Genomic DNA, 24,600 nt, shown 5'->3' on the forward strand with positions numbered 1-24,600 from the left:
TTTAATGCTGGTTATTGGTGAGATTGTTTTTTTGTATTATTTAATTACATATTAAGCAAGAAAATAGAAAACTACTAATACAGCCTACGGACTGTATACAAATGTTACTTCCTCTAGTTACATTATCCGGAACTGCGTGCGCATAGCTCTGTTGCTGCCGGGTCACGGACGCTGCACCACTGGCTGGCACCTGTGCGAGGCGCAGACATGCGGAAGTGTCAGGCAGTTCTGTCCCGGCAGCAGGATGGCGGCGGCTGTGTTACCCCGATCTCTGCTCCGTGCCGTGAACGAGCTGCTGAAGAACAAGCGATACCGGGCTGCCCTGGCTGTGATCAAAGGTTTCCGCAACGGAGCAGTGTGAGAGCAGACCCGGGTTGAGGGGAGCTGGGGGCTTTATTATGATTGAGGCAGTGCTAAGTTTAGGGTAGTTCTAGATTCCCTTCGCGGAGAGGACCCTGACGTCATTCTAAATTTAGGTGTAATTAAAAATACAGCAGCGTCCCCCAGTCTGGCATTGCCCACACCCATCTGCCCCAGACTCATGCCATCCTAAATGTGCAGCAAAAATTACTTTCCTCCCTTCAAGTTGTGTTCTGAAGTAAAGTATGAGAGCTAGTGATGGGCATCGATTAGTGGTGGAGATGCCACCATCGCAACATTTCTTGTGATGGTTATATAGTGTGCAGGTGTGCTTACACACCCTTTCTGGGTGTTCATTCCTGAATGGACTAAATTACACATCTAACATGCATTAGTGGCAATCTTGATATCAAATGGATAACCCATTTCCATTGAAGCAGGAACATCGATGATTGCAACCATTAGTTTCCAATGTCCATCCCTATGGGGAACCAGTGTAGGGTTTTGCAGTGGACATGTCACAGCATTGGGATATGCAGAGGAACACAATGGATGTGGCACTTGGATGCACTCCTCTGCGAATCTCCACTATGGCTCCCCATATCCTTCAGAAAACCATTAAAATGTATCATCCTTAACTACAAATACCTCGGCAACACCCCTTAATACATCTCAAAATGTTTTCCCGTACATACGCTGACCTCCCCACTGATGACCACCTCTCACCCTGCATACAAGACTCCTTCCATGCGGCAGCCCACTTACGGAGTACCCTACCACTTATGAACAGCCTCTTCCCCAAGCCTTTAAATCAATAATTGTACTCTGAGAACCCACCTTAACTAAAGCCTACCCTATTCCCACCTCTACTGCTCACACTAATACTTTCACAATTGTCCCAATCTCCACTGTGAGACACGCTCACTCATTTTGTGTTAGGTTTGCCCTTTTTCCATTATGTGATAAGCTCCCTCACAAGCTGGGCCCTGCGTACACTGTATTTTCACATCAGCATTTATTTTGTCCACCTTATATGCCCCTGTTTTAGGCATGCTCTGTTTTCCACCTTTTGTGCACTCAAGCATTGTCGTGACTTACACGTTAATGTCAACTATAATAATGTTGGTACAATGAAATCCTTTATAAATGTGGCATTACTTACATGTTATAAATGAATGTTTATTTTTTGTTGAAAAATATATAATTAGCATGTGCATTATATTTATGCTTAAAGCATATACTAGGCACTCTATGCAGCCTAGTTGAAAGGTATATGCTTAGTTTGTTAAGGTGCATATCGACTACACGATAAAAATTAAACGATTACGTTATCGTTCATTAATCATGCAGTGAATATGCCGGCAACGACCAACGATGGGCGCTCCCGCTGGTCGTTGCCGGCATCGGTCATCGCCTAGACATGCAGGCCAACCTGACGAGAGTTTCAGGTTGTGCATGTTCAGGGATGAGGAAGGGTGCCTGCTCTGAACGTCATATCGTTCAGTGAGGGCACATTATCCTCTGCACAGGATGATGAACGATTACAATGCTGTAATCGTAGAGTCATTCTACACTCGTGTAGTGGATATGTACCTTTAGACATGAAATACCTATGCAACCCAATGTCCAGTACATCCCCTATGCCAACTACATAATGCCTTATTCTCCACTGTATTCCATTATATGACTATGCCAATGTTAGCACTATCATGCCACCATATTACTCATAATTCACTGAACTACCTTTGTGTTACAGCCATTTAAAGCTGGGTACACACCTATTCAATTACTCTACCGATAGGGTAAACGCTCCCGATCAGCTGAATGCTGTGTCTCCAGCTTGACTCCCTGTCAGCTGCTTACGAGGCCTGTACACACTGTGCAGACATAGCTCAATCAGTAGGATCAGGAGGTTGGGTCAACAAATTTTAAACAGCCCATAAGATGCGACCTCCCGATCACAACCGTCGCATGATCGTTATAAGCCATGTGTCGACTAACACTCCTGCAACGGCCCTACATACACACCTATACAATCGTCGGACCGATCACTGACTAATGTATAGGTGTGTACCCAGCTTTAGGCTTTGTCAGATGTATAGAATTTTCAATTTTAGCTTCCTTCTGTTATGCCATTATGTGGCACCATTGTTTATTTTCGTTACCCTAGGAAACAGAGCTGGTGTGCTTTCTGCTTTATATTTCTGTGTACTGGGCAGCTGTGGCCAATATCCCAGGACAGGGAAAACAGACAATGTTTTCTGATGATACTAATAGGTAGCTAATAAGTAGTACACACTAACACAAAAATAACAAAACAATGTATTTAGTAAAAATTCCAGCAGTGCATGGTCAAGATGATACAATAAAGTAATCCAAAGGTGGATACCCCTTCAAGAAGAAATTCATAAAATAATGGAAATACATCTCCATACCATTACCATCTATTGAGTAGAACCAGGACAGTCCCAAACCTTGTACTGTTGAAAGGTTAATGATGAGCTGATTAGACAAGCTACAGCAGCTTCCATTGTCACAACGAAAGCAAAAATAAATCTTGCAAGTTTAATTGCTGCCAGCGGTTGTTCTTTTGACTGTGTGAATTAATGATTTTCTGTTTTCTTACTTATTTTTAAGATATGGAGCTAAGATTCGAGCCCCGCATGCACTGGTGATGACATTCCTGTTTAAGAGTGGAGGGTAATTTATTTTATGACCTTTTCATATCATTACTACTGGTCACTGAGTGGTTTGCCCGTACATCATTTGCACATTTAAGGTTTTGCTGGATCTCGTGATGTTTAAGTATTTAGGAAAGGACATTTTATTTATTTTTTATTTAATAAAAGTGAGAGTTAGTAGCTCATGCATATACATAACGTTTGATATATCTCACATTGTGCAATGAAATGTGACTTTGTACCTCTATATTTGGAGAGTTTCTGCAGAAAGTATATAACACAGGACAGATAAAACTGAGAAAGATCCCTTCTTCTTGTTTAGCAGTTCAACAATATTGTGATCCCTCATTTTTGTCATTTCTACTGTTAGCTAGTAAACCTAAAATATTTCTGTTGTGTAAATATAAATGTATTTAATTATAAAATGGATTTAATGATGATGCCCCTTGCTTTCATTGATATGGGTACATTGTATGAAGGTTTCATTGGTCTTTCCTCCAATGTGGGACACCGGATCTTTAAATATAGTCATCTATAGGTAATTTTAGCTCCTCCGTCTTCCATATCGGAAACTCTGTGAGAATACTTACCCAAAGGATTTGTGATCTCACCAGAGCCCAGTGTTTCCCATTGCATGATGGAGTAAAATAGATTTTATACTTGCATTATATACTTGGGGGAGTCTATTGAGGGACATTGGCCACCAACTTCCTGTTAAAAGGTAACCAAAGTAAAAAAAAAAGCTCAGGGATAAAGATGTTTCTTTCTTGTTTTATTGGTTTTCTGTGGTTCTGGCATGCGAGGCTTGGTTAGAAAACTTCTGAGTGTTCAACAGGATGGAGATATGGACGGAGGAGGGTCTCAAGCCTGTTCAAGTGGCAGTGTCTTATAGGAAACTCTATATCCCCAGAGCCCAGTGGCCCCCAGATCATTCATAGAAGAGAATTTAACTTGAGTGTAAAAAAATAAAATGTTTGCTTACTGAAGGTTTAAGCAACAATTAATACATCCCCATACATGTAGTACAATGTTCTAATTAAATATATTTAAACTATGTTGGTTATGGTTGTATATGATTACTAAGTTTGCACACTGCTTTCACATTTAAATAATTTTAACCAAATCTTTTTAAATTCTTAACTTGTTGCTGTCCATTAACTGAATATAGATATCCTGCTGCACTATCCAATCATGCAGCATGCCATCTATACAAATCATCCTCTCAGCAGCTCCCGTGTTGCTCTCTCTATTGTGCACAGGTTCTAGGGGTACCGTGGTTACTCCACATTGGATGAGAGTAATCGTAATCCCTTTGTTTGATTACTGCCTTATCTATCATTGAGGGGTTTTTAGAGTGGTGGGTGGCTACGTAAACATTTTTTTTGTGTGGGTGAAATAAGTAAATACAATAAACAAAATTTTTGTGACTAAACCAGACGCACAGCTTATTATGGCTGTACCAAACTTGCGCTAAAGTTGACAAACTAGGAATCCCTATAAGTGTTGGAAGTCTGTCAACAAACTCGGGTATATTTATTCTGAAGCCCAAAGTTCATGAAAATGAATAGCAGAATTTGTCATTCTCCTACTTTTCCTTTGTATCGTATACATAAAAGGCAAACCTATTTATTACAGTATGGAGGAGGTTCTTTTTTTTTCTTTTTTTCATGTCATAAGTTTGAAAACTGTTCTGTAATAAAGGTATACATTGTTGTGTGGGTAGGTAATGGATTAACCGGAGCTGTGGATGAACAGTTACATTGTTTATAAATGACCATATCATGAGTTTATATAGAATATGTGAACGGTCTGTGTTGTCTTCTTAGTTTGAAAGATAAGTTAAAAGCCATCCTCGAAGCAACGTTCACCCATTCACGGAATCTGGCTTATTTCGTCTTCACGTATAAGAGCCTCTTGGCCGCTCAAGAGAAGATACATGGGAGCAAATGGCAGTTTCACTCCTTCCTGGCAGCTTGTGTGGGGGGATGGCTGGTATTCGGAGAGAATAATAACATCAATAGCCAGGTAAGGCTAATAATTAGCTTTAAGTTCCTTTGGGACACACTCCTGAAACCAAACAGTGAATTATTGAATTTATTAAAATTTATTCCCTTAATGGCACAATATGCATATAATAGCTGTAACATCATCGTAATTTCCAATGACCTGGTAACGGCATTGAGGTTATGAATATTACCACTTTAGTACAGAGTGCCACAACAAAGGTCATTATGCACTTCCACTCGTCTGACTTCACCAAAGTGTTGTCTCTGATGGGGAGTGGTTATAACCACTATAGAGCTACTAGTAAACTGATAGACGTATAGTGCGATTCGCCAAGGTGCTGGGAGAGATATAATGGTTATGACAGCTTCTACAGAAAAGAACCTGACGAAGACCACAGGCAGGTATTGGGAGTAATTGTTGCCACCACAGAAATGTGCAGTGTCTTCTGTTGTTATTTTGTCATTTACTATTGAAATAAGTTTCTGATTCCAAGGTCCATACAGGGGATGTAGTCAGCATCCCAGTGTGCCGGGATGCCAATGGTCAAAATACCGGCGCCGGAATCCCGACCAGCATAGTGATCCCGGTACCAGAATCCTGACCGCCGGCATCCCGAAGGTAAGTATCGGGGGTTAGGGGGAGGCTTAGGCAGGGGGTGGTCAGGGTTAGGCCCCGGGGAGGGGCAGGTTAGGGTTAGGCACTAAGGGAGGAGGTTAGGGTTAGGCACCGGGTAGGTAAGGGTTAGTCTTACCTCACTTACCGAAGGGTGTCGGGATTTTGACTGTCGGGATGCTGCTGTCTGTATTCTGACAAGTGGCATCCAGACCGCCGGGATACCATACCCAACTCTACAGGTGTAGAGTTTTGAATAATGGGCCTAAATGTATTAAACAAATTAATATTGTAAAGCAACTGGTTTGCTGGAGAAAATTGAGCAGAGCCATGGGTCTTGTGCCTGAATATATCCTATTCAAGTAACTCTTCCAATGTAAATAAGAGACATAGGGATATATGTACTAAAGTTAGATATTTTAGAAATTGAGATGTTGCCCATTGCAATCAATCCGATTCTACGTAACATTTAACTAGCACCTTCTAGAAGATAACTAGAATCTGGTTGCTGTGTGCAAGATCTCCACTTCTAAAAACTCTCACTTTGTAAATATATTCCATAGAAAGATATAGCCATGCAGCATAGAAAGGTTACTAATTGTTGGCTTTCTACTTCAGGGTCCATAGGGGTCCACAGGGTTGACCTTGGGGTATAGGTTGGGAACCAAATCCGGGCACCACGCAGTTAAAGCTTTTAGCTCCCAGGATGCACTTGGGTCCACTCTCCCTATAACCCCACCCCCAGCCAGAGGCACCTCAGTTTAAGTTGTGCCCGGCCGGAGTCGGGTCACCGTTTAGTGCAGTGGGGAGCTGATTAGCAGCCCCTAAGCTTTATTTTTTCTAAGTACAGAGTTTTTTTTTTATTTTTACTTTGGACTTTCAGAGCGGCAGCGTCAGACTGTCCATAGGACGTCTAAGCTGCCGCTCCGTCACCCCGCCGGCGCTGAGACGCCAATACAGATCTGGGGATCTCAGCGGGACCCCAGAGTCTGTACTAGCCGGACTCTGCGGGCGCCCAGGACTGCTGCCGGATCTACGGGGAGCAGGTAAGGTCGCGGATCACCGCTTGCGGTGATCCGCGCATTTAATATGCAGTCCTGTGCCTCCGGTCTCCGGGGACAGACCGGAGGCGCCGGCAGTGGCGGCGGGCCCCCCATACCCCGTGTGTCCACTAGACCACCAGGGACTTACTGATCGGCGCTGGGAGCCGGCGTCCCGGGAGGTTAATAGCCGGCCAGGGGAGGAAGCTTTCCCTGTTACAGCGGCTCCTCCCCTCAGCTCAGCGCGCCTTTCAGTATGTATAGTCTGGCGTCGCTGAGCTGCTTCCTCCGCGGGCCACGCTTCTGAGGTCTCCAGCGGCCATTTTCTTGTGGTGCAGCAGCAGAGCTCCGGAGATGGCAGTGAGTCCAGTCCCCCTGCGTACCTCACCATCAGGTCAGTGTACACAGCGCTGTAGCCTTCCCAGACACTGAATCTGGGTAAGTTGAATGCAGTGTAATAGTGCAGTATATTATATGACATGTTTATGTATATATGTATATATCTGCATGGTATGTGACTTATGCTAGTGCTGACTGTCTGTATTTAATTCTCTCACCTGTCAGTGTATATCTATCCCTTTTCCTTATCTGCCCTAATACAGCTGTACTTAGGGTGGTTCTGAGACCTCACATTTATATACTCGTTGATATTTGTGAGGTTTGTCACATACTGTTGCGTGCTGCACGTTGCCACATTTTCGTTGGAACTGTGTGTTGCATACGCTGAAAATGAGTCCCTGCGGCTAATTTTAGCATCAGTCAGGACCAGTATAGCACTGCTTGATATTTCCGCCAAGATTGGTCAGATATGTTTGACCAGGAGATAGAGCGTTATACTGCACCCATTTTTGCTATCCTGCAAGTCATGTGCTGCAGGTGTTAGTGCGGAGGATTTGTTTCATAAAGGGTTCTGTGTGTGGCGTCATCTGGTGCCGGCCCCTTTCACGACCCCCTTGGGAGGTTTGTTTTCTCGGGATCCTCTCAATTGCGGATCGCCGGGTGGGCCCCATTGTTGTACATCACTTGGGGTTACTTCACCATACTGCCCTTTTCATCTCAGGGTATCTCGCAGTTTCTTGCACTCTTCCCCTGTGACACAGACTATCGCTCCCTGCAGGGGTTTTTCGCAGTATATGAAATCCCCCTGGTGCCACCATAGTCTGTCATTCCCCTTGCAGGGATTCCCACGGCCACCCTGGGTGGATGTTGTTTTCTACGAAACGCAAATTGGCGTGGTTGACGCCCTGTGGTTACTTCCCAGTTGGCTCTGCGTGAACTGGATACTGTTTTGGGCTCTTTCCCTCTTACACGGGGGGAAGCCTATTTCAAGTATTATTATCCCTGCTTTGGGCTGGTGGCAGGTCCATTCTGGTTAGAGTGAATGTTGACCTGCACCTGTATCATACACCCTCAGTATTGCGTGCCTTCTGGTTCCCTGTTGCTGACTAGCGGGGGGATCGCATGGCGGGACTCTGGCTGTTGTCAGTTATGAGGTATTACAACAGTGTTTGGCCTCCTGTCCCAAATTCCCTGAGGGTCATCACGAGCCCCTCATGGGGTGGATGGGCGTGTTACTCGTCAGATTACAGACGTTACTATGCATCCCATTCCTGCGTGGTCGGATTCTTCTGATCCGTAGGTGGTAACTCTGCCTGAAATCAGTATACTCGCTTTCAGGGGTTGTTACCCATCCTACCATGGCTATAGCATGGTTGGTTAATACTATTGCATACTGAGCTGATGCATTTGTAATGTTTTTTTCCCCACCAACACGTCTGGGGTTCAAATGTATTTGGTCGCTCATGTAATATATGCAGCTGTCATAGGTGGACATGCCTATATTGGATACCAGTCTCCTAACTTTCAGAGTTCCGGCTGCGACGGTATCCTCCGTAATACCCTATGGCTGCGCTCTGGGAATGCAGAGGTGCAGATACCATCTATAGGGTAGATCTTGTTGGGCCCTGACCTTGACAGTGGCAGTACAAATTTCCCGCCTTCAGCTATGCCCACTACAGGGCCTCAGACTAAGTCTATTAAGTCTTTTTGTCCTCTGGGTCAGCCTAAAGGTCTGTTTCTTCAACCGAGCAGGCCTGGACTGCCAGCCGATCCTGCTTCTGAACCTACGGATATATCGTCAGCATGACGAGACAGGCCTACCACTGGGAGATGGCGATTTTCTCAGTTCGCCTGGTACTAGTGTCTAGTTGCCGCGGCTACGTGGGTAGGAGGGTACGCCCTCTCTTTGCTCAGGCGGCCTATTTCCATGTGATGGTACGCAGGCCCTTATTCGGATCCGAACAGGGCCTTACGAATCCAGAAAGCTATACAGTTGTTTGGGTAAGCGGAGCTAATTGGGCCATCCCCACTTTCTCAGCGAGGGACTGGTTGTTCTGCTTTCTTTCTGGTGCGGTGGCTGAATGGTCCTCTTTGGCCTATTCTCTGTCTCAATTCCCTGAACCAGTTCCTAAAGCTACCTGGGCTCAGGAGGCAATCCCTATGCTCCATCATACTATGTTTGGAACCTGGGGACTTTATGGTATCACTGGATATACAGGACGCGTGCCTACGGGCACTTACAGAGACCTTGCCTCAGCATGGACTGAGGTTTGCTGTATCACAGCACTTACGGTTTTCGGGCTCTGCCTGTTGGGACTGTTCTCAGCCCCACAGGGGTTTACCAGCGTTTTGGATTTTCTGACAGTTCTTCTGTTCAGTATATCCCAATGCTCCTGTACCTGGATGGCCTCCTGCTCTTAGAAGGATCACCGGGGTACTTTACAGCCGGGTCAGGTTGACTGTGGCTTCTTCAGGGTGCAGAAGTTTAATCAATGGGGAAAAAGTCCTCCCTGCATCCCTCTCTGGGTATTCTTCACCTAGGAGCCCTGCTGAATTCTCAGAATCTGAGAATTCTTCTGGCGTAAGACGGCATCTCCACTCTTCCATTATGAGTACATGGATGTCTGCGCAGTCGACATATGTCTTTGCACTCTGGGAGGCATGGTCCACTATTCAGTGTCTGCCTTTGGAAGGGTGGAATGGGCTTCGTTCCATTCCAGGCTTTTCCATAATTGGCTTATCTCCAGATGGAACAAGTTTTTTTCTGTCTGATCACTGTTCAAATGATGCTGCTCTCCCCGGAGGCAAGTCTGTCCCTTTTCGGGTGACTATGACCATCTCGTCCAGGGTATTCTTTGCTAAGGACAGTGTCTGGTTCGCATCCATTTCAGTGCAATTGGATGTCTGTCGATTCCACCCTGTCAATTAACTTATTGGAACTTTAGCCTGTCTTGGGCCTTCACTCTGACATAGCCCTTGTTTCCCGGTGAACCTGAAAAAGTTCAGTCCGACAGGGTCAGAACAGTAGCTTCCTTTTTAGCAATACTGTTCGTTGGGTGGCAATGTCAGGTATGTCATACATTCGGACATTGTCTGAGGGTCTCCTCCCGACCATCTCGACAGTGTTCATTTCAGGTGCTCTCCATTGGGAAGCGGGAGTCCTCAGCCGTTACGACGTGCATCCCGGGGACTAGTCTCTTCCCCAAGAGAGGTTTCATCTCCTGGTGAGCAGGGGGGGGGGGGGCCCTCCTGAGGTGACACTCATGGCCTTCTGACTCTATCACACTATGGTGTTACAGTCCAACTCTGGGGATTCTGAAGCAACCTTCAGTGACTCTTTGTCGGTGAAGGGGTTCTTCCAATTTGCGTACCTGTGTTCTCCAGTCTCCATTATTCCTCGAGGGAAGTGTTTCAATCGAGACAGAGATGCTTTCCTGCTGGTGGCTCCTGATTGCCCCAGATGTCAGGGGTACTTGGTTTTTCGGAGTCTCTCCATCGATACTCCATTCCTGATGCTTCACTACCCAGACCTGTTGTCTCAGGGTCCTGGGGTTTGCCTTGGACCTGGGTCGTTTGTCTTTGACTACGTCCCTACAGTGGTCTTACGGCTTCCATGGCTTTGTCATCGTTGGAATGATTGGAGCACATGGATCAGCTTTTGCTGGGACCTACCACAAACTGTGGCAGCCATCATTCTTATGGTATTATACCTATCGATACGATCCTCTGGTGTCCAGGATTTCCAGATATTCTGGCATTCCTTCCGGCTGGCTTGGGTTTCACCCTCGGCCTGGCCTTCCTGACAGTGCAGATCTCTACACTGTCAGTATGATTAGGTTATGGAATTGCTCCGCTCTGATATCCAGTTCATTCTTTGGAGTGTTTTCTGGATTATGCCTCCATTTGTCCTCCCTAGGGACTCCTTGGGAGTTAGGAGTGGTTCTTTGTTAACTCCGGGGAAAGTTAATGGAACCGCTGGTTGTGATAGCCATTACATGGTCTATTGCTTTGGCTTTCTCTCTTTCTATCAGGGAGTTTATATCAACCAGGTGAGTGTCGGAATTGGGAACGTTCTCATGTGGCTCCCTCTTCTGGAGGGCATCTTGTCAGGGTGTGAGTTGCTCTCACCCTGTGTTTCTTCTTAGTGATTTTCAGGTTCCATATTATTCTGGAACTTATGGTGCGGCCATTCAGTCCCCAGTCCTCTCGGCTGGTGTGGCCTCATTGACTGTGGTCCGGCCTCTGTGGATTTATGTGATCCATTCAAGTTCCTGACGGAAATCTGACTCCTTAGTGGTGGTCTGAGATTTCTGGTTTTAACAGGAAAGGATGGCCGGCCTATGGCCATATGTTGGCTGGACGGCCTCGTATGTCTTCTTCAGGGGCCTACCCATGGGTAGGCCTTTCTGTTGTTGCTGCTTGTTTTTTCTCGGGCCATGTAACCCTCGTGGGTGGCTCGCTGTGGCGCCTTGGCTGTTTTGCCTTGCTAGGTGGCCACTTGGTCTTCTGTCCACACCTTTTTAAGGTTCTAGGCATTGTTTTCCTTTGCCTCTCAGGATGCTTCCTTTTTGGCGGCGGATTCTCCTCTCAGCACAGGAGCGTCCCCTCCCTTGGTTGAACTGCTTTGGGACATCCCCAAGGTCAACCCTGTGGACCCCCTATGGACCCTGAAGTAGAAAACAAGAGATATGGTAAGAACTTACCTTTGTTATCTCTGTTTCTACGAAGTCCATAGGGTCCACAGGGCGCCCGCCCTGACGCACCTGGCTTCAAATGGGCTGTGTGACTGGTCACCGGTTTTCCGTTTCCCATTTCTGTGAGTATGGTTATCGAGTGTTCCAGTTTTCTCTCTTTTTTTCTCCTCCTCCGGCCTTTGGCTACTTACAAACTGAGGTGCCTCTGGCTGGGGGTGGGGTTATAGGGAGAGTGGACCCAAGTGCATCCTGGGAGCTAAAAGCTTTAACTGCGTGGTGCCCGGATTTGGTTCCCAACCTATACCCCAAGGTCAACCCTGTGGACCCTATGGACTTCGTAGAAACAGAGATAACAAAGGTAAGTTCTTACCATATCTCTTGTTTTTTTTATTTGTGTAAAATAAAATCACTCTGTTATATATTTGCCCACAATCTGTCACAAATGTAATGTTATTGTGGCATTTCACTTTATGGCCCTTGTATTCTGGTAGGACAATATTTATGTTAATTTCTTCAAATTTAACACCTCTCAAGGGGATTAACTAACACATTTGTAAGTGATGTACTATAAATTTGACAACTCCCATCAAGAATGGACGTAAGTATTTCACAGAGTAATTTTTTAACCTGTATTAGTATCAGCACCAAATTAGTACATGTATGGACTACAGAAAGTTTTGAGTGTATGTGGATAGATAGATCCTGACCTGGCGCTCCAGAGTTAATGTCTGGGTGCACAGTCCATTGTGAATCCATGTATACTCATTATAAGGGATGGTACACCAAGTCTTTTTTTTTCAAGTGAATAATGTATTAAGATTACACCGTAACATCAGATCAAATGGATACAATTGCCAACATTTCGGTGGGCAATGTTTTCAAGATAATGCACCCACAGCAATGTGAATAAAAAGACTGACACACAAATCAAACTTACCTTTAAGTACGCAGCTGCTGACCACATGTTTTTCAAGTCATCGGGGGAGCAGGATGCAGACTGACAACGTCAAGTCACATTGTCAAGGCAACCCTCAAACCGCCTGGTCCGGCCTTCTCCGGTGCTGTCATGCCGCGGAGATAAAGAAACACTTCAAACAGAGTGAACTCATGCAGTATAAACTGCCAGATATGGTCATTGACCATAAATTAATAAATAGAAGAAGTAGCTAATACAAAAATAAATAAGGAGAAAGATTGATGCTTTACACATAAGGTGGTGAATCCACTGAGCAAATCTGCATATAAAGGATTGTACAAACATCTATATTACAGTGGCCAATAATAATATGCAACACTTCTATACTGTATCCTGAACATACTAGAACACAATATAGGGCCTGTATATACAAATAAGTTATTAGTACATGATTGTTATGTGTCTGGTACCAAAATATTAGGGTCCTAATTGTAAGGCAATGTTCCACACAATATAACACACTGATCAAGACTAAAAGTAAAGCTCCTTGTTGTGTGTGTATATATACTGTTATTGGACAAATCACAGGAGCCAGGTGGCTCCTTCGACAATCGACATATCATATTATTATTACTATTTCTATCCCACTATATGCTACTGTATTCATTAACTCTTTTGTGTAAAATCTTAAGAATAGTTGAAAAAAACACAAAAAGTGCTCCTATTTTTATTGGCGACAAACCATTATTTTTTACATAGAGTAAAAGTTTTAACAATTGTGTTAGGAGAACTTATGGTGTCTACACATATGGCGATATTTTACCCGATCTGGCCGATTCCGACGCATCGGAACGACAGATCGTGTAAAATATGCCCAAATCATGAGTCCCCACTCACGATCATGATGCAATGTGCATCCCCGCAGGTCACACATCGCATCTTCAGATCTCCCGTACTGTAGGGTAGATCTGACAATCTCAAGTCACGATGCACTGGATAGTTTAGGAGGCACGATAGATCGTGTGTCAAATTGGCAGCTTTCTACTTCAGGGTCCATAGGGGGTCCACAGGGTTGACCTTGGGGTTATAGCTGGAACAGGATCCATGGGCACCACACAGTTAAGCTTTTAGCTCCCAGGATGCACTTGGGTCCTCCTCTATACCCCGCCCCCGAGCCACAGGCACCTCAGTGTAAGCTGGTGCCCGGCCGGAGTCGGTCACCGCGCAGGGGGGCTGCAGGAGCAGCCCCCAGAAGCTTTTTATTTGAAGTTAGATTTTATTTATTTTAATCTCTTTTTACTACAGACGGCAGCGAAGGGCTGTCTGTACAGACGCCCACGCTGCCGCTCTGATCCCCGACTGGCGCCGCGACGCCAGTACTGATCTGGGGATCGCGGCGGGAGGGCAGAGTCCGTACTAGCCGGACTCTGTCTACCTCCCAGGACTGCTGCCGGAGTCGCCGGGGATTCAGGTAAGCCGCGCGTCGCTGGCTAGCGGCGGCGCGCGGAATGCCTTAAATGCAGTCCTTTAGCCTCCGGTCCTGGGGACAGACCGGAGGCTGCTGGCAGTGGCGGCGGGCCCCCCCCATAACCCGTGGGACCACTAGACCACCAGGGATAAAGGGGCAAGCGGGAAGCCAGCATCCCTGGGGTTATGGCCAGCCAGAGGAGGAAGCCTTCCCTGTTCAGCGGCTCCTCCCCTCAGCTCAGCGCGCCTTTCAGCACGCAGTCTGGCGTCGCTGAGCTGCAGATACTCGGCCCTCCTCCTCTGAGGTCTCCAGCGGCCATTTTCCCAGTGGCAGCGCAGATCTCAGGGAGCACGCGGACCGGTCCCCCTGTGTACCTCTCCCCTGATTAAGGACAGCGTACACAGCACTATAGCCCTCCCAGACACTGAATCTGGGCAGGTTGATTGTAGTGTAAAGGTGCAGTGAGTATATCTTCCTGTATGGTATGTGACTTTTGCTAGTGCTGCCTGTCTGTGCTTATTTTCCGCTTACTGTCAGCTTATACCTATCCCTTTACTTCTCCTACAAGCCCTACAGGTGTGTGGGGGAGGGGCGTTTCTACTGACCTCACTTATATAGATCACGTATTTGTGAGGTCCGTCACATACAGTTGTGTGCTACTCAGTGCCATATTGTGGGCTGTTGTTCAGCACACCGGTGAGTGCGTTTTACTTCTACCCTGGTGCCAGATATATAATATATTCTGTCATGTCAGACGAGGAGGTTGAGCGCTCAGTGGCTCCGGTGTTGGCCTCCTGCGGACGCTGTTCTGCAGGAGTAGATAGGGAGGATTTGTCACAGGATGGCCTGTGTAGTCGATGCCAGGTGGCTCCTGGCCCATCCAGACCTTCTCTGGCGCAGGAACCACCGTGGGCGATGTTTTCTCAAGTGCTGGTGTCTATTGCGGACCGTCTGTCGGTCCCGACTGCTCTCCCTACTAGGGCGGTGCCCCAGCCGACCATCCCCCATTCCCCGGGTGTCCCGCAGTTATTGCGGAGTCCTCCTGGGTCTCAATCAGTTGGTCCCTATGCGGGGTTGCCTATGTATATACAGGCTTCCCCTGTGCCGCAGCAGCCTGTGGTACCTTTTCAGGCCCCTATGGCGACGCCTCCACCATGGGTGGATGTGCTCTCCAACTCCGTGCAAAATTTGGCGGCCGCTTCCTCGGCTTTTCAGTCAATGTTGCAGACTGACATGCCTTCTAGGATTTCTAAACGCCCACTCATGACACGGGCTGCTCAGGTATCGGACTCAGAGGGTTCCTCAGATGATGGGGAGGTCCCTGATGACACTGACTCGGACGCCTCGGTCCAGGAAATGGATACCAAGTCGTCCATTAATGTGCGAGCACTAGTTAGGGCGGTGCGAGCTATTCTTCTTATAGAGGATGAGGCACCGGTTCCTAAGTCGAAGTTTCCTAGTTTCAAAAAAACTAAGGTGGCTTCTGCGGTGTTTCCCCTGTCGGATCAGTTGACGGATCATATGGCGGTAGCTTGGCAGGCGCCCAGTAAGAGATTCCTTCCTCAGAAGCGGTTGGCTTCTAATTACCCCTTCCCTGAGGCACATTGTAAAAAATGGGAAACTCCACCGGCGGTGGATTCCCATGTCACCCGTTTAACTCGGGGCGCCACCTTACCATTACCGTCGATATCCTCGCTGAAGGATCCCACGGACAGGAAAGTTGAGACTTGCTTAAAGTCTATTTACTTCCTCTCCGGGGCGGTGGCCCGACCGTCCATGGCCATCTCCTGGGTGGCCAAGGCCATTGAGGGGTGGGCCAATGCATTGGAAGATACCTTCCCAGACGACGCTCCAGATGTCCAGCGGGCGTTGTTGGGACAAATGAGGGACGCTGCTTCTTACATTGGTGAAGCTTCTTTAGATGCTAGTCTGCTGACCTCGCGGGTATCGGCTGCAGCGGTGTCTGGCCGCCGATCCTTGTGGTTGCGGTCCTGGAGAGCGGACTCTGATTCAAAGAAGGGTCTGGAGGCCTTACCTTTCAATGGTGAATTACTATTTGGTCCGGACTTGGACAAAATAGTGGACACCCTGGCTAAATCCAAGTCGGCCTTCCTCCCTTCGGCGGCACTGCCTGCTAAGGTTCGGAGTTCGGCTTTTCGTTCCTTTCGGGTTCAGGGTAAGGCGAAAGGTCAGTCCTTCCCGAGACAGTCTGCGAGTAAGACTGCCTCTAAACCCAAGAAGCAAGCCTGGAGTGCTCGGCGCCCTTCTTCCAAGCAGGAAGATAAACCTGCGGCCTGATGGGACGGGCCTCCCTCTGGGGGACCTCAGAGTGGGAGGCCGACTTCTTCTATTTGCCCAGTGCTGGCACAATACCACCACGGATGCCTGGGTTCGAGAAGTGGTCTCCCAGGGGTACGCCCTGTCTTTTCGGCACAGACCACCCCACCAGTTTTTCTGCACAAGTCCTTCTCAGGACAAGACCAAGGCGTTACAGGTTCAGGAGGCTATAGAGTCCTTGCTGAAAGCAGGGGTCATTGTTCCCGTTCCTCTATCACAACGAGGGACGGGGTATTATTCGTCTCTGTTTCTGGTACAGAAACCCAATGGTTCTCATCGCCCTATCCTCAACTTGAAGTCTCTGAACAGATTCCTCAGAGTTCCCAAGTTCAGGATGGAAACGTTACGTTCCATCATTCTGGCGATGGAACCGGGGGATTACATGGTGTCCCTGGACATCCAGGACGCCTACCTCCATGTTCCGATAGCATCTTCACACCAGCGGTATCTGAGGTTCGCTATCCTTCAACACCACTATCAGTTCCGGGCGCTACCCTTTGGTCTCTCCACGGCACCGAGGGTGTTCACGAAGATTATGGCGGTCATGGCCGCACATCTTCGGAACCAGAATGTACGGCTGCTGCCGTATCTGGACGACCTCCTGTTGCTGGCGAGCTCCCCGGAGGTACTGCTTCAACATCTCCACCTGACGATCGCTTGCCTGCAAGCACACGGGTGGTTGATAAATTGGAAAAAGTCCTCCCTGATTCCATCTCAGCAGATGGTTCATTTGGGAGCCCTGCTGGATTCGCGTCAGCAAAGGATCTTCCTGACTCCAGAGAAGGTCGCCTCCCTACAGCTGCGGATACACAGTTGCCTGAGCCGTTGCCGCCTGTCGGTCCATTCGGCTATGAGAGTTCTGGGGTCCATGGTGTCGACATTCGACATGGTGGAATTTGCCCAGTTCCATTCCCGGCCCCTGCAGGGGCTGATTCTATCACAATGGAACGGGTTACCTCACCGGATCCGCTCTCAGGTGCTGGTGTTGTCTCCGGACGTTCGGCAATCTTTGGCTTGGTGGCTTCAGACAGCTCATCTGGTCGAGGGGCGCCCATTCTGCTCACGACGGATGCCAGTCTCCGGGGTTGGGGGGCAGTGACCGGCTCTTTGTCGCTTCAGGGTCGTTGGTCAGCGGAAGAAGCACTTCTCCCCATCAACATCCTGGAACTGCGGGCAGTATACAGGGCCCTGCAGTCGTCCGGCCCCGCTCTTCACGGAAGGGCGGTACAGGTGCAGTCCGACAACGCCACCACGGTGGCGTATATCAACCACCAAGGCGGAACTCGCAGTCGGGCAGCGATGTCGGAGGTGTCTCGTATCCTGACTTGGGCGGAGGGTCACATTCCGGCGATCTCGGCGGTCTTCATCCCCGGAGTCCTCAATTGGGAGGCGGACTTCCTCAGCCGTCACGACGTGCATCCCGGGGAATGGTCGCTTCACCCAGAGGTGTTTCAGCTACTCGTGGACAGGTGGGGACTGCCGGAGCTGGACTTGATGGCCTCCCGTCACAATCACAAGTTGCCCGTTTACGGGTCAAGGACAAGAGACGCAGGCGCAAGTCTGGTGGACGCGCTGTCGGTGAAATGGACGTTTCACCTGGCGTATCTGTTTCCTCCGCTATCCCTGCTTCCTCGGGTTCTGCGGAAATTCAAGCAGGACGGCGGCATGCTCGTGCTGGTAGCTCCGGCGTGGCCCAGACGTCCTTGGTACTCCGATCTCAGGAGCCTCTCCATCGACGCTCCGTACCTTCTTCCTCAGCGTCGGGACCTGTTGTCTCAGGGGCCCTGCCTTTACCCGGATCTGGGTCGGCTGTCTTTGACGGCGTGGCTCTTGAGACAGCCGTCTTGAGGTCTCGGGGCTTCTCCAGTTCGGTTATTGGTACCATGCTCCGGGCACGCAAGCCTGCTTCAGCACGGATTTATCACAGAGTGTGGCACACTTACTTTCAGTGGTGTGAGTCCAGACATTATGATCCTCAGGTGTTCCGAGTTTCTAGGATCTTGGAATTTCTTCAGTCAGGATTGGATCTCGGCTTACGCCTTGCATCTCTGAAGGTTCATGTGTTTCAACGGCGGATTGCAATACTACCAGACGTTCACACCTTTTTCCAGGGTGTTCTCAGGATCCAGCCTCCCTTTGTGCCTCCTGTGGCTCCTTGGGACTTGGCGGTGGTGCTACGGGTCCTGCAGGGTCCTCCGTTTGAGCCTCTTGAGGCGGTGGAGCTCAAGTGGCTGACATTTAAGACGGTTTTTCTCCTGGCAATTGCTTCGGCCAGGAGGGTGTCTGAATTGGGGGCGCTTTCCTGTCGCCCTCCTTTCCTGATTTTTCACCAGGACAGAGCGGTGCTCCGCACTCGTCCTGAGTTTTTGCCCAAAGTGGTCTCGAAGTTCCACATTAATCAGGAACTTGTTGTGCCAGCTTTTCAGTCCCCTGGTCTTTCAGCTGGTGAGACTTCCTTAGATGTGGTCCGGGCGCTTAGAATTTATGTAGACCGGACGGCTTCGGTTAGGAAGTCTGATTCCTTGTTTATCCTCTTTGGTTTTCACAAGAGGGGTTGGCCTGCCAACAAACAAACGTTAGCCCGTTGGCTTCGTTCCGTTATTTGTGAGGCTTATGCACAAGAGGGTTTACCTGTGCCAGCCTCTGTTAAGGCTCATTCCACTCGTTCTGTGGGTCCCTCTTGGGCTGCTAGACGTGGCGCTTCTGCTGTTCAGCTGTGTAAGGCGGCCACTTGGTCTTCTATTCAAACGTTTTTGAGGTTCTATGCGTTTGACACCTTCGCCACTCAGGATGCTTCCTTTGGGCGCCGGGTGCTCCTTTCAGCACAGGAGCGTCCCCGCCCTTAGTTGAACTGCTTTGGGACATCCCCAAGGTCAACCCTGTGGACCCCCTATGGACCCTGAAGTAGAAAACAAGAGATATGGTAAGAACTTACCTTTGTTATCTCTGTTTCTACGAAGTCCATAGGGTCCACAGGGCGCCCGCCCTGACGCACCTGGCTTCAAATGGGCTGTGTGGCTGGTCACCGGTTTTCCGTCTCCTATTGCTGTGAGTATGGTTTCTTGTGTGTTCCAGTCTTCCTTCTCTCTGTTCCATATTCTCCTCCGGCCTAGGCTGCTTACCAACTGAGGTGCCTGTGGCTCGGGGGCGGGGTATAGAGGAGGACCCAAGTGCATCCTGGGAGCTAAAAGCTTAACTGTGTGGTGCCCATGGATCCTGTTCCAGCTATAACCCCAAGGTCAACCCTGTGGACCCTATGGACTTCGTAGAAACAGAGATAACAAAGGTAAGTTCTTACCATATCTCTTGTTTTTTCAGACCAAATCGTGCCCACGACTGCCGGGGAGAGTTCAGGGAAAAATCGTATACATAGTGGGATTGTGAGCACATCGCTATGTGTGTAGGCACCTTTAGTCAGAGGTGGATCCTTGTTTCTCCTGAAAAGTATTCGAACTGCAACAATGTAACAACGTTCAGATAAAGATTCTATGAGGAAAAACAATGCTCAGTATGTTGCAATCTAGCTAATTACACTGTGTCACAATTGTTTATATTTATCTTTACCATTCCTGAAGAAATCTCCAACCGGGTATGTGTGTATGTATGCGCGCGCGCACACACACGCATAAATATTGGGACATTGACAGAATTTTCATATTTTGGCCTCTATTCACCACCACCAGATTTAATTTGAGGGTAATTACATCCAAATCAGGTGAACGGTGTAGGAATTACAACGTTTTCTATATGTGCCTCCCACTTTTTAAGGGGCCAAAAGTAATGGGACAAACTAAACAATCCTAAATCTAACTTTCACTTTTTAATACTTTGTTGCAAATCCTTTGCAGGCAATTACAGCCTGAAGTCTGGAATGCATAGACATCACCAGACGCTGGGTTTCATCCCTGGTGATGCTCTGCCAGGCCTCTACTGCAAATGTCTTCAGTTCCTGCTTGTTCTTGAGGCATTTTCCCTTCAGTTTTGTCTTCATCAAATGAAATGCATGCTCAATCGGATTCAGGTCAGGGGTTTGACTTGGCCATTTCATAGCATTCCACTTTTTAGCCTTAGAAAACTCTTTGATTGCTTTTGCAGTATGCTTCGGGTCATTGTCCATCTGCACTGTGAAGCGCCGTCCAATGAGTTCTGAAGCATTTGACTGAATATGAGCATATACTGTAATATTGCCCGAAACACTTCAGAATTCATTCTGCTGCTTTTGTCAGCAGTCACATCATCAATAAATACAAGGGAACCAGTTCCATTGGCAGCCATACATGCCCACGCCATGACACTACCGCCACCATGCTTCACTGATGAGGTGGTGTGTTTTGGATCATGAGCAGTTCCTTTCCTTCTCCGTACTCTTCTCTTCCCATCACTCTGGTACAAGTTGATCTTTGTCTCATGTGTCCATAGGATGTTGTTCCAGAACTGTAATGACTTTTTTAGATGTTGTTTGGCAAACTCGAATCTGGTCTTCCTGTTTTTGAGGCTCACCAATGGTTTACATCTTGTGGTGAACCCTCTATATTCACTCTTGTGAAGTCTTTTCTTGTTTTGTTGACTTTGACACATATAGACCTACCTCCTGGAGAGTGTTCTTGATTTGGCCAACTGTTGTGAAGGGGTTTTTCTTCACCAGGGAAATAATTCTTCTGTCATCCACCACAGTTGTTTTCCGTGGTCTTCCAGGTCTTTTGGTGTTGCTGAGCTCTCCGGTGCATTCTTTCTTTTTAAGAGTGTTCCAAACAGTTAATTTGGCCACACCTAATGTTTTTGCTCTCTCTCTGATGGGTTTGTTTTGATTTTTCAGCCTAATGATGGCTTGCTTCACTGATAATGACAGCTCTTTGGATCTCATATTGAGAGTCGACAGCAACTGATTCCAAATGCAAATGTCACACCTAGAATCAACTCCAGACCTTTTACCTGCTTAATTGATAATGAAATAACGAGGGAATAGCCCACACCTGTCCATGAAATAGCTTTTGAGTTGACAGTCCCATTACTTTTGGCCCCTTAAAAAGTGGGAGGCATATATAGAAACCGTTGTAATTCCTACACCGTTCACCTGATTTGGATGTAATTACCCTCAAATTAAATCTGAAAGTCTACAGTTAAAGCACATCTTGTTTGTTTCATTTCAAAGCTATTGTGGTGGTGAATAGAGGCCAAAATATGAAAATTCTGTCAATGTCCCAATATTTATGCACCTGACTGTGTGTGTGTGTGTGTGTATATCTATCTATCAGATAGACACACACTATTTGACAAACATACAAATAAATGAGAAACACTGATCTGAAGCACAAGGTTGAAACAGTATTTATTGACTATAATATATATAAGATACATACAATGAGTTAGAAATTTACATATTCCAATAGTGAATACACGGACCTGTACTGGCGTAGATATAAACTTTTATAACACCGTTTCAGAACTTTAATCACACTTTTGAATCGCCTGTCTTTCCTTAATTTTTTCTTTTTAATATTTCACGGACTGTATTTCATTATGTACATTTTAATGATAAGAATAAGTTATATTTTAGAATTGTGCATCAATAAGAGACAACCTTTTCGAGTCTATCTATAAAAAGTGGGTTTCAACTAGATAATTATTCTTTACATTATACTTGTGCGGATTAATGCATCCCCTTCCTGTTTATAATCCTTTATTAATCAGAATGGTTCGTCTGAGTTTGAAGCCAACTTTGCCTTGCCCAGACATAGAAACAATGATGGCCTTTCAGTAATTTACCATGTTGTAATGGTTTTTTTAGCCTGGAGAGCAGCTGATCAAGAAATTAATAATTTTTTTTTTTTTATCCTTGTGGATTCCAGGGGGTATATTTACTAAAGTGAGAGTTTTAGAATAGGAGATGCTGTCCATAGCAACTGATCAGATTCTAGCTATTATCTTCTAGAAGGTGCTAGTTAAATGTTAAGAATAATCTGATTGGCTGCTATGGGCAACATCTCCACTGCTAAAAACTCTCACTTTTGTAAATATACCCCCAGGAGTCATGTCCAACACAATGCTGGAAACTTTACACTATTAACCTATTTATATCAACCCTTTCTTGCAGATCAATATGTACTTGCTGTCTCGAGTCCTTTTTGGTCTGTCCCGGTTGGCGGTAGAAAAAGGTTATATTGCCCAGCCGAAGCAAGATGTATTCCCTTTCTTTTCCGCCTTAGTGTGGGGATTTGTTCTTTGGCTGTTTGAATATCACAGACATACGCTTCAGCCCTCGTTGCAGTCCTCGATGACTTATCTGTATGATGACAGCAACATCTGGCATGACATCCAGGATTTCTTGATATACAACAAATCCAAACCTGCTGAGGCAAAATAATGCATCTCTCTAAAGGACAGCCTTTACGCACAAAAGAATGTACCTTTCTAATGGTGGGGATTGTTGAATTACTACAATGTAATGTCTAAACATGGCCACACATGGGCCAATACTGCAGCTTGACCCAATAGTCGATCAACTGGTTTATAAATTGTTTTGACCAGATTGGACAAGATTCAGTCATTTTGTATCTCAGGGCAAGCAGCTTGATCACTTCCAGATTAATTGTGGAGATTGGAAAATGACTACATACCTAGGCCTTTAGCGGTCATCTACTTACCACATTTGTGCAGTATTGATAAGACCCTTCATTGTGGTCATTTTAAAGCCCTCACATTCTTTGATATTAGGCCATTTTCCCAATATAGGCCACAGAAATGAAACATGGCTGGCCATAACATGGGGGGGGGTGATACCAGATGGCAGTATATTTGTAACGCTACTGTTCTAGGTTTTCTATTTCCTGCTAGTTACTAAAGTAGTAAAAGCTACCATCCCAAGCATTAAATGGTATTTCATCTGCGAATCTGTCAATTGTTTTGTGCCTGTGAAGCTGTCTTAGCAGTATTTCAGCAATACCCTGTAACTTGAAATTGTTAATTATCTTAATTTATAAAATTTATATTTTGCTAGACTGATTATATAAATTACTTAAAGGAACCGGTAAACCTACAAATATAACGTCTTCATGTTCTTGTGTCCTGATAGGAGTTGTCCACGTGGGAAGAATAATCACACTTCATTCCAAATGGAATTCAGCACAAGTATACCGTCAGGTAAATACTGCTGTCTAGGAGGGGATCTTTTGATCCCTATGCCATGCCTTTCACATTGTCCACAAAGACAGCAATGAAATCACATCGTCTATATAATTTTCTCAAAGTTCTAGTGAGTGGAACTACTATTAATAGTTTAGCTTAATTTTTTTGATTAGTTTAATGAAAGAAAATGTTTTTCTCTCTTTGGGTTACAGCACATTAGTGGTATTTGTACTGACTTATTGAACATGCATCAATGAACATATAAAATAGATTTAAAATGTATGCAAGAAATGTGCAAAAGTGATTTTTGCAGAGTGCATGCAGCACATGTGAAGGTCATGGTTTAATTTCAACTGTTCTGCAAGGGACAAGGAATACAGTCAATGAGGCAACTCATTACTAATGTTTGTTCCTTGAGCAATAATCGGGGACACAGTAAAACCACAGCTGCATGTTTTCCACAGGTATGAAAAACACAGGCTGAGGCTCTCCGTGCATGCTGGGGGTTTTAGGCTGGATACACATCAGAACGACGTGATTACCCCAGCCAACCCGACGCCCGATGGAAGGATATATCGGGTGGTCATGCACATTACATGATCCGGGGTCCGACCGCGCAAGATACCCTTTTATCCCACATTCATCTGAATGCCATCAGCGGCATCATCGTCCCATCTGACGTCCAGCACATCAGATTGGACGACGTCGGTGACCACGCACGTGAATGCGCAATTAAGGATACACACTGAGTGAGATGGACGATATATTGTTCCAACCCGCTTTGGAACCATCGTTCAATATATCGCCTGTTGTGTACTCAACCTTATTTGTACTGTGCCTGGTCATCTACACATTACCTAAGGAAGTTTTAGATACAAAACCGTTAAAATTGCATGCAATTATTGTCAGTCTAAAAAAATTGTTTCTGAGCTGCCAGATATATATGGTTCGTTTTATAACTACATTAAATTGTAAATAATTAAGTCAATTTTTTCTTTTAATAAACTGATACATTATAATA

General features: G+C 46.4%; 1 protein-coding gene across 1 annotated transcript; it reads left to right on the plus strand.

Annotated features, from left to right (window-relative positions):
* The first annotated feature begins 131 nt into the window (after positions 1-131).
* PXMP4 (peroxisomal membrane protein 4) lies at positions 132-24,600 on the plus strand. The gene is made up of 4 exons (XM_088480805.1): positions 132-357; positions 2,998-3,060; positions 4,868-5,066; positions 22,549-24,600. Exons 1-4 carry the CDS (start codon positions 245-247, stop codon positions 22,816-22,818), a joined length of 645 nt encoding a protein of 214 aa, XP_088336931.1. The 5' UTR covers positions 132-244; the 3' UTR covers positions 22,819-24,600.

Source organism: Taudactylus pleione, unplaced genomic scaffold (assembly GCF_031769625.1).
Source record: "Taudactylus pleione unplaced genomic scaffold, aTauple2 ptg000256l, whole genome shotgun sequence".
NCBI lineage: Eukaryota > Metazoa > Chordata > Amphibia > Anura > Myobatrachidae > Taudactylus > Taudactylus pleione.

Bases quoted from the DNA above. Each gene is read 5' to 3' on its own strand.
- PXMP4 (XM_088480805.1), top strand. From the start codon at position 245: ATGGCGGCGGCTGTGTTACCCCGATCTCTGCTCCGTGCCGTGAACGAG. The intron at 358-2,997 runs GTGAGAGCAGAC...CTTATTTTTAAG, and splicing joins GGTTTCCGCAACGGAGCAGT to ATATGGAGCTAAGATTCGAG. The intron at 5,067-22,548 runs GTAAGGCTAATA...CCTTTCTTGCAG, and splicing joins ATAATAACATCAATAGCCAG to ATCAATATGTACTTGCTGTC.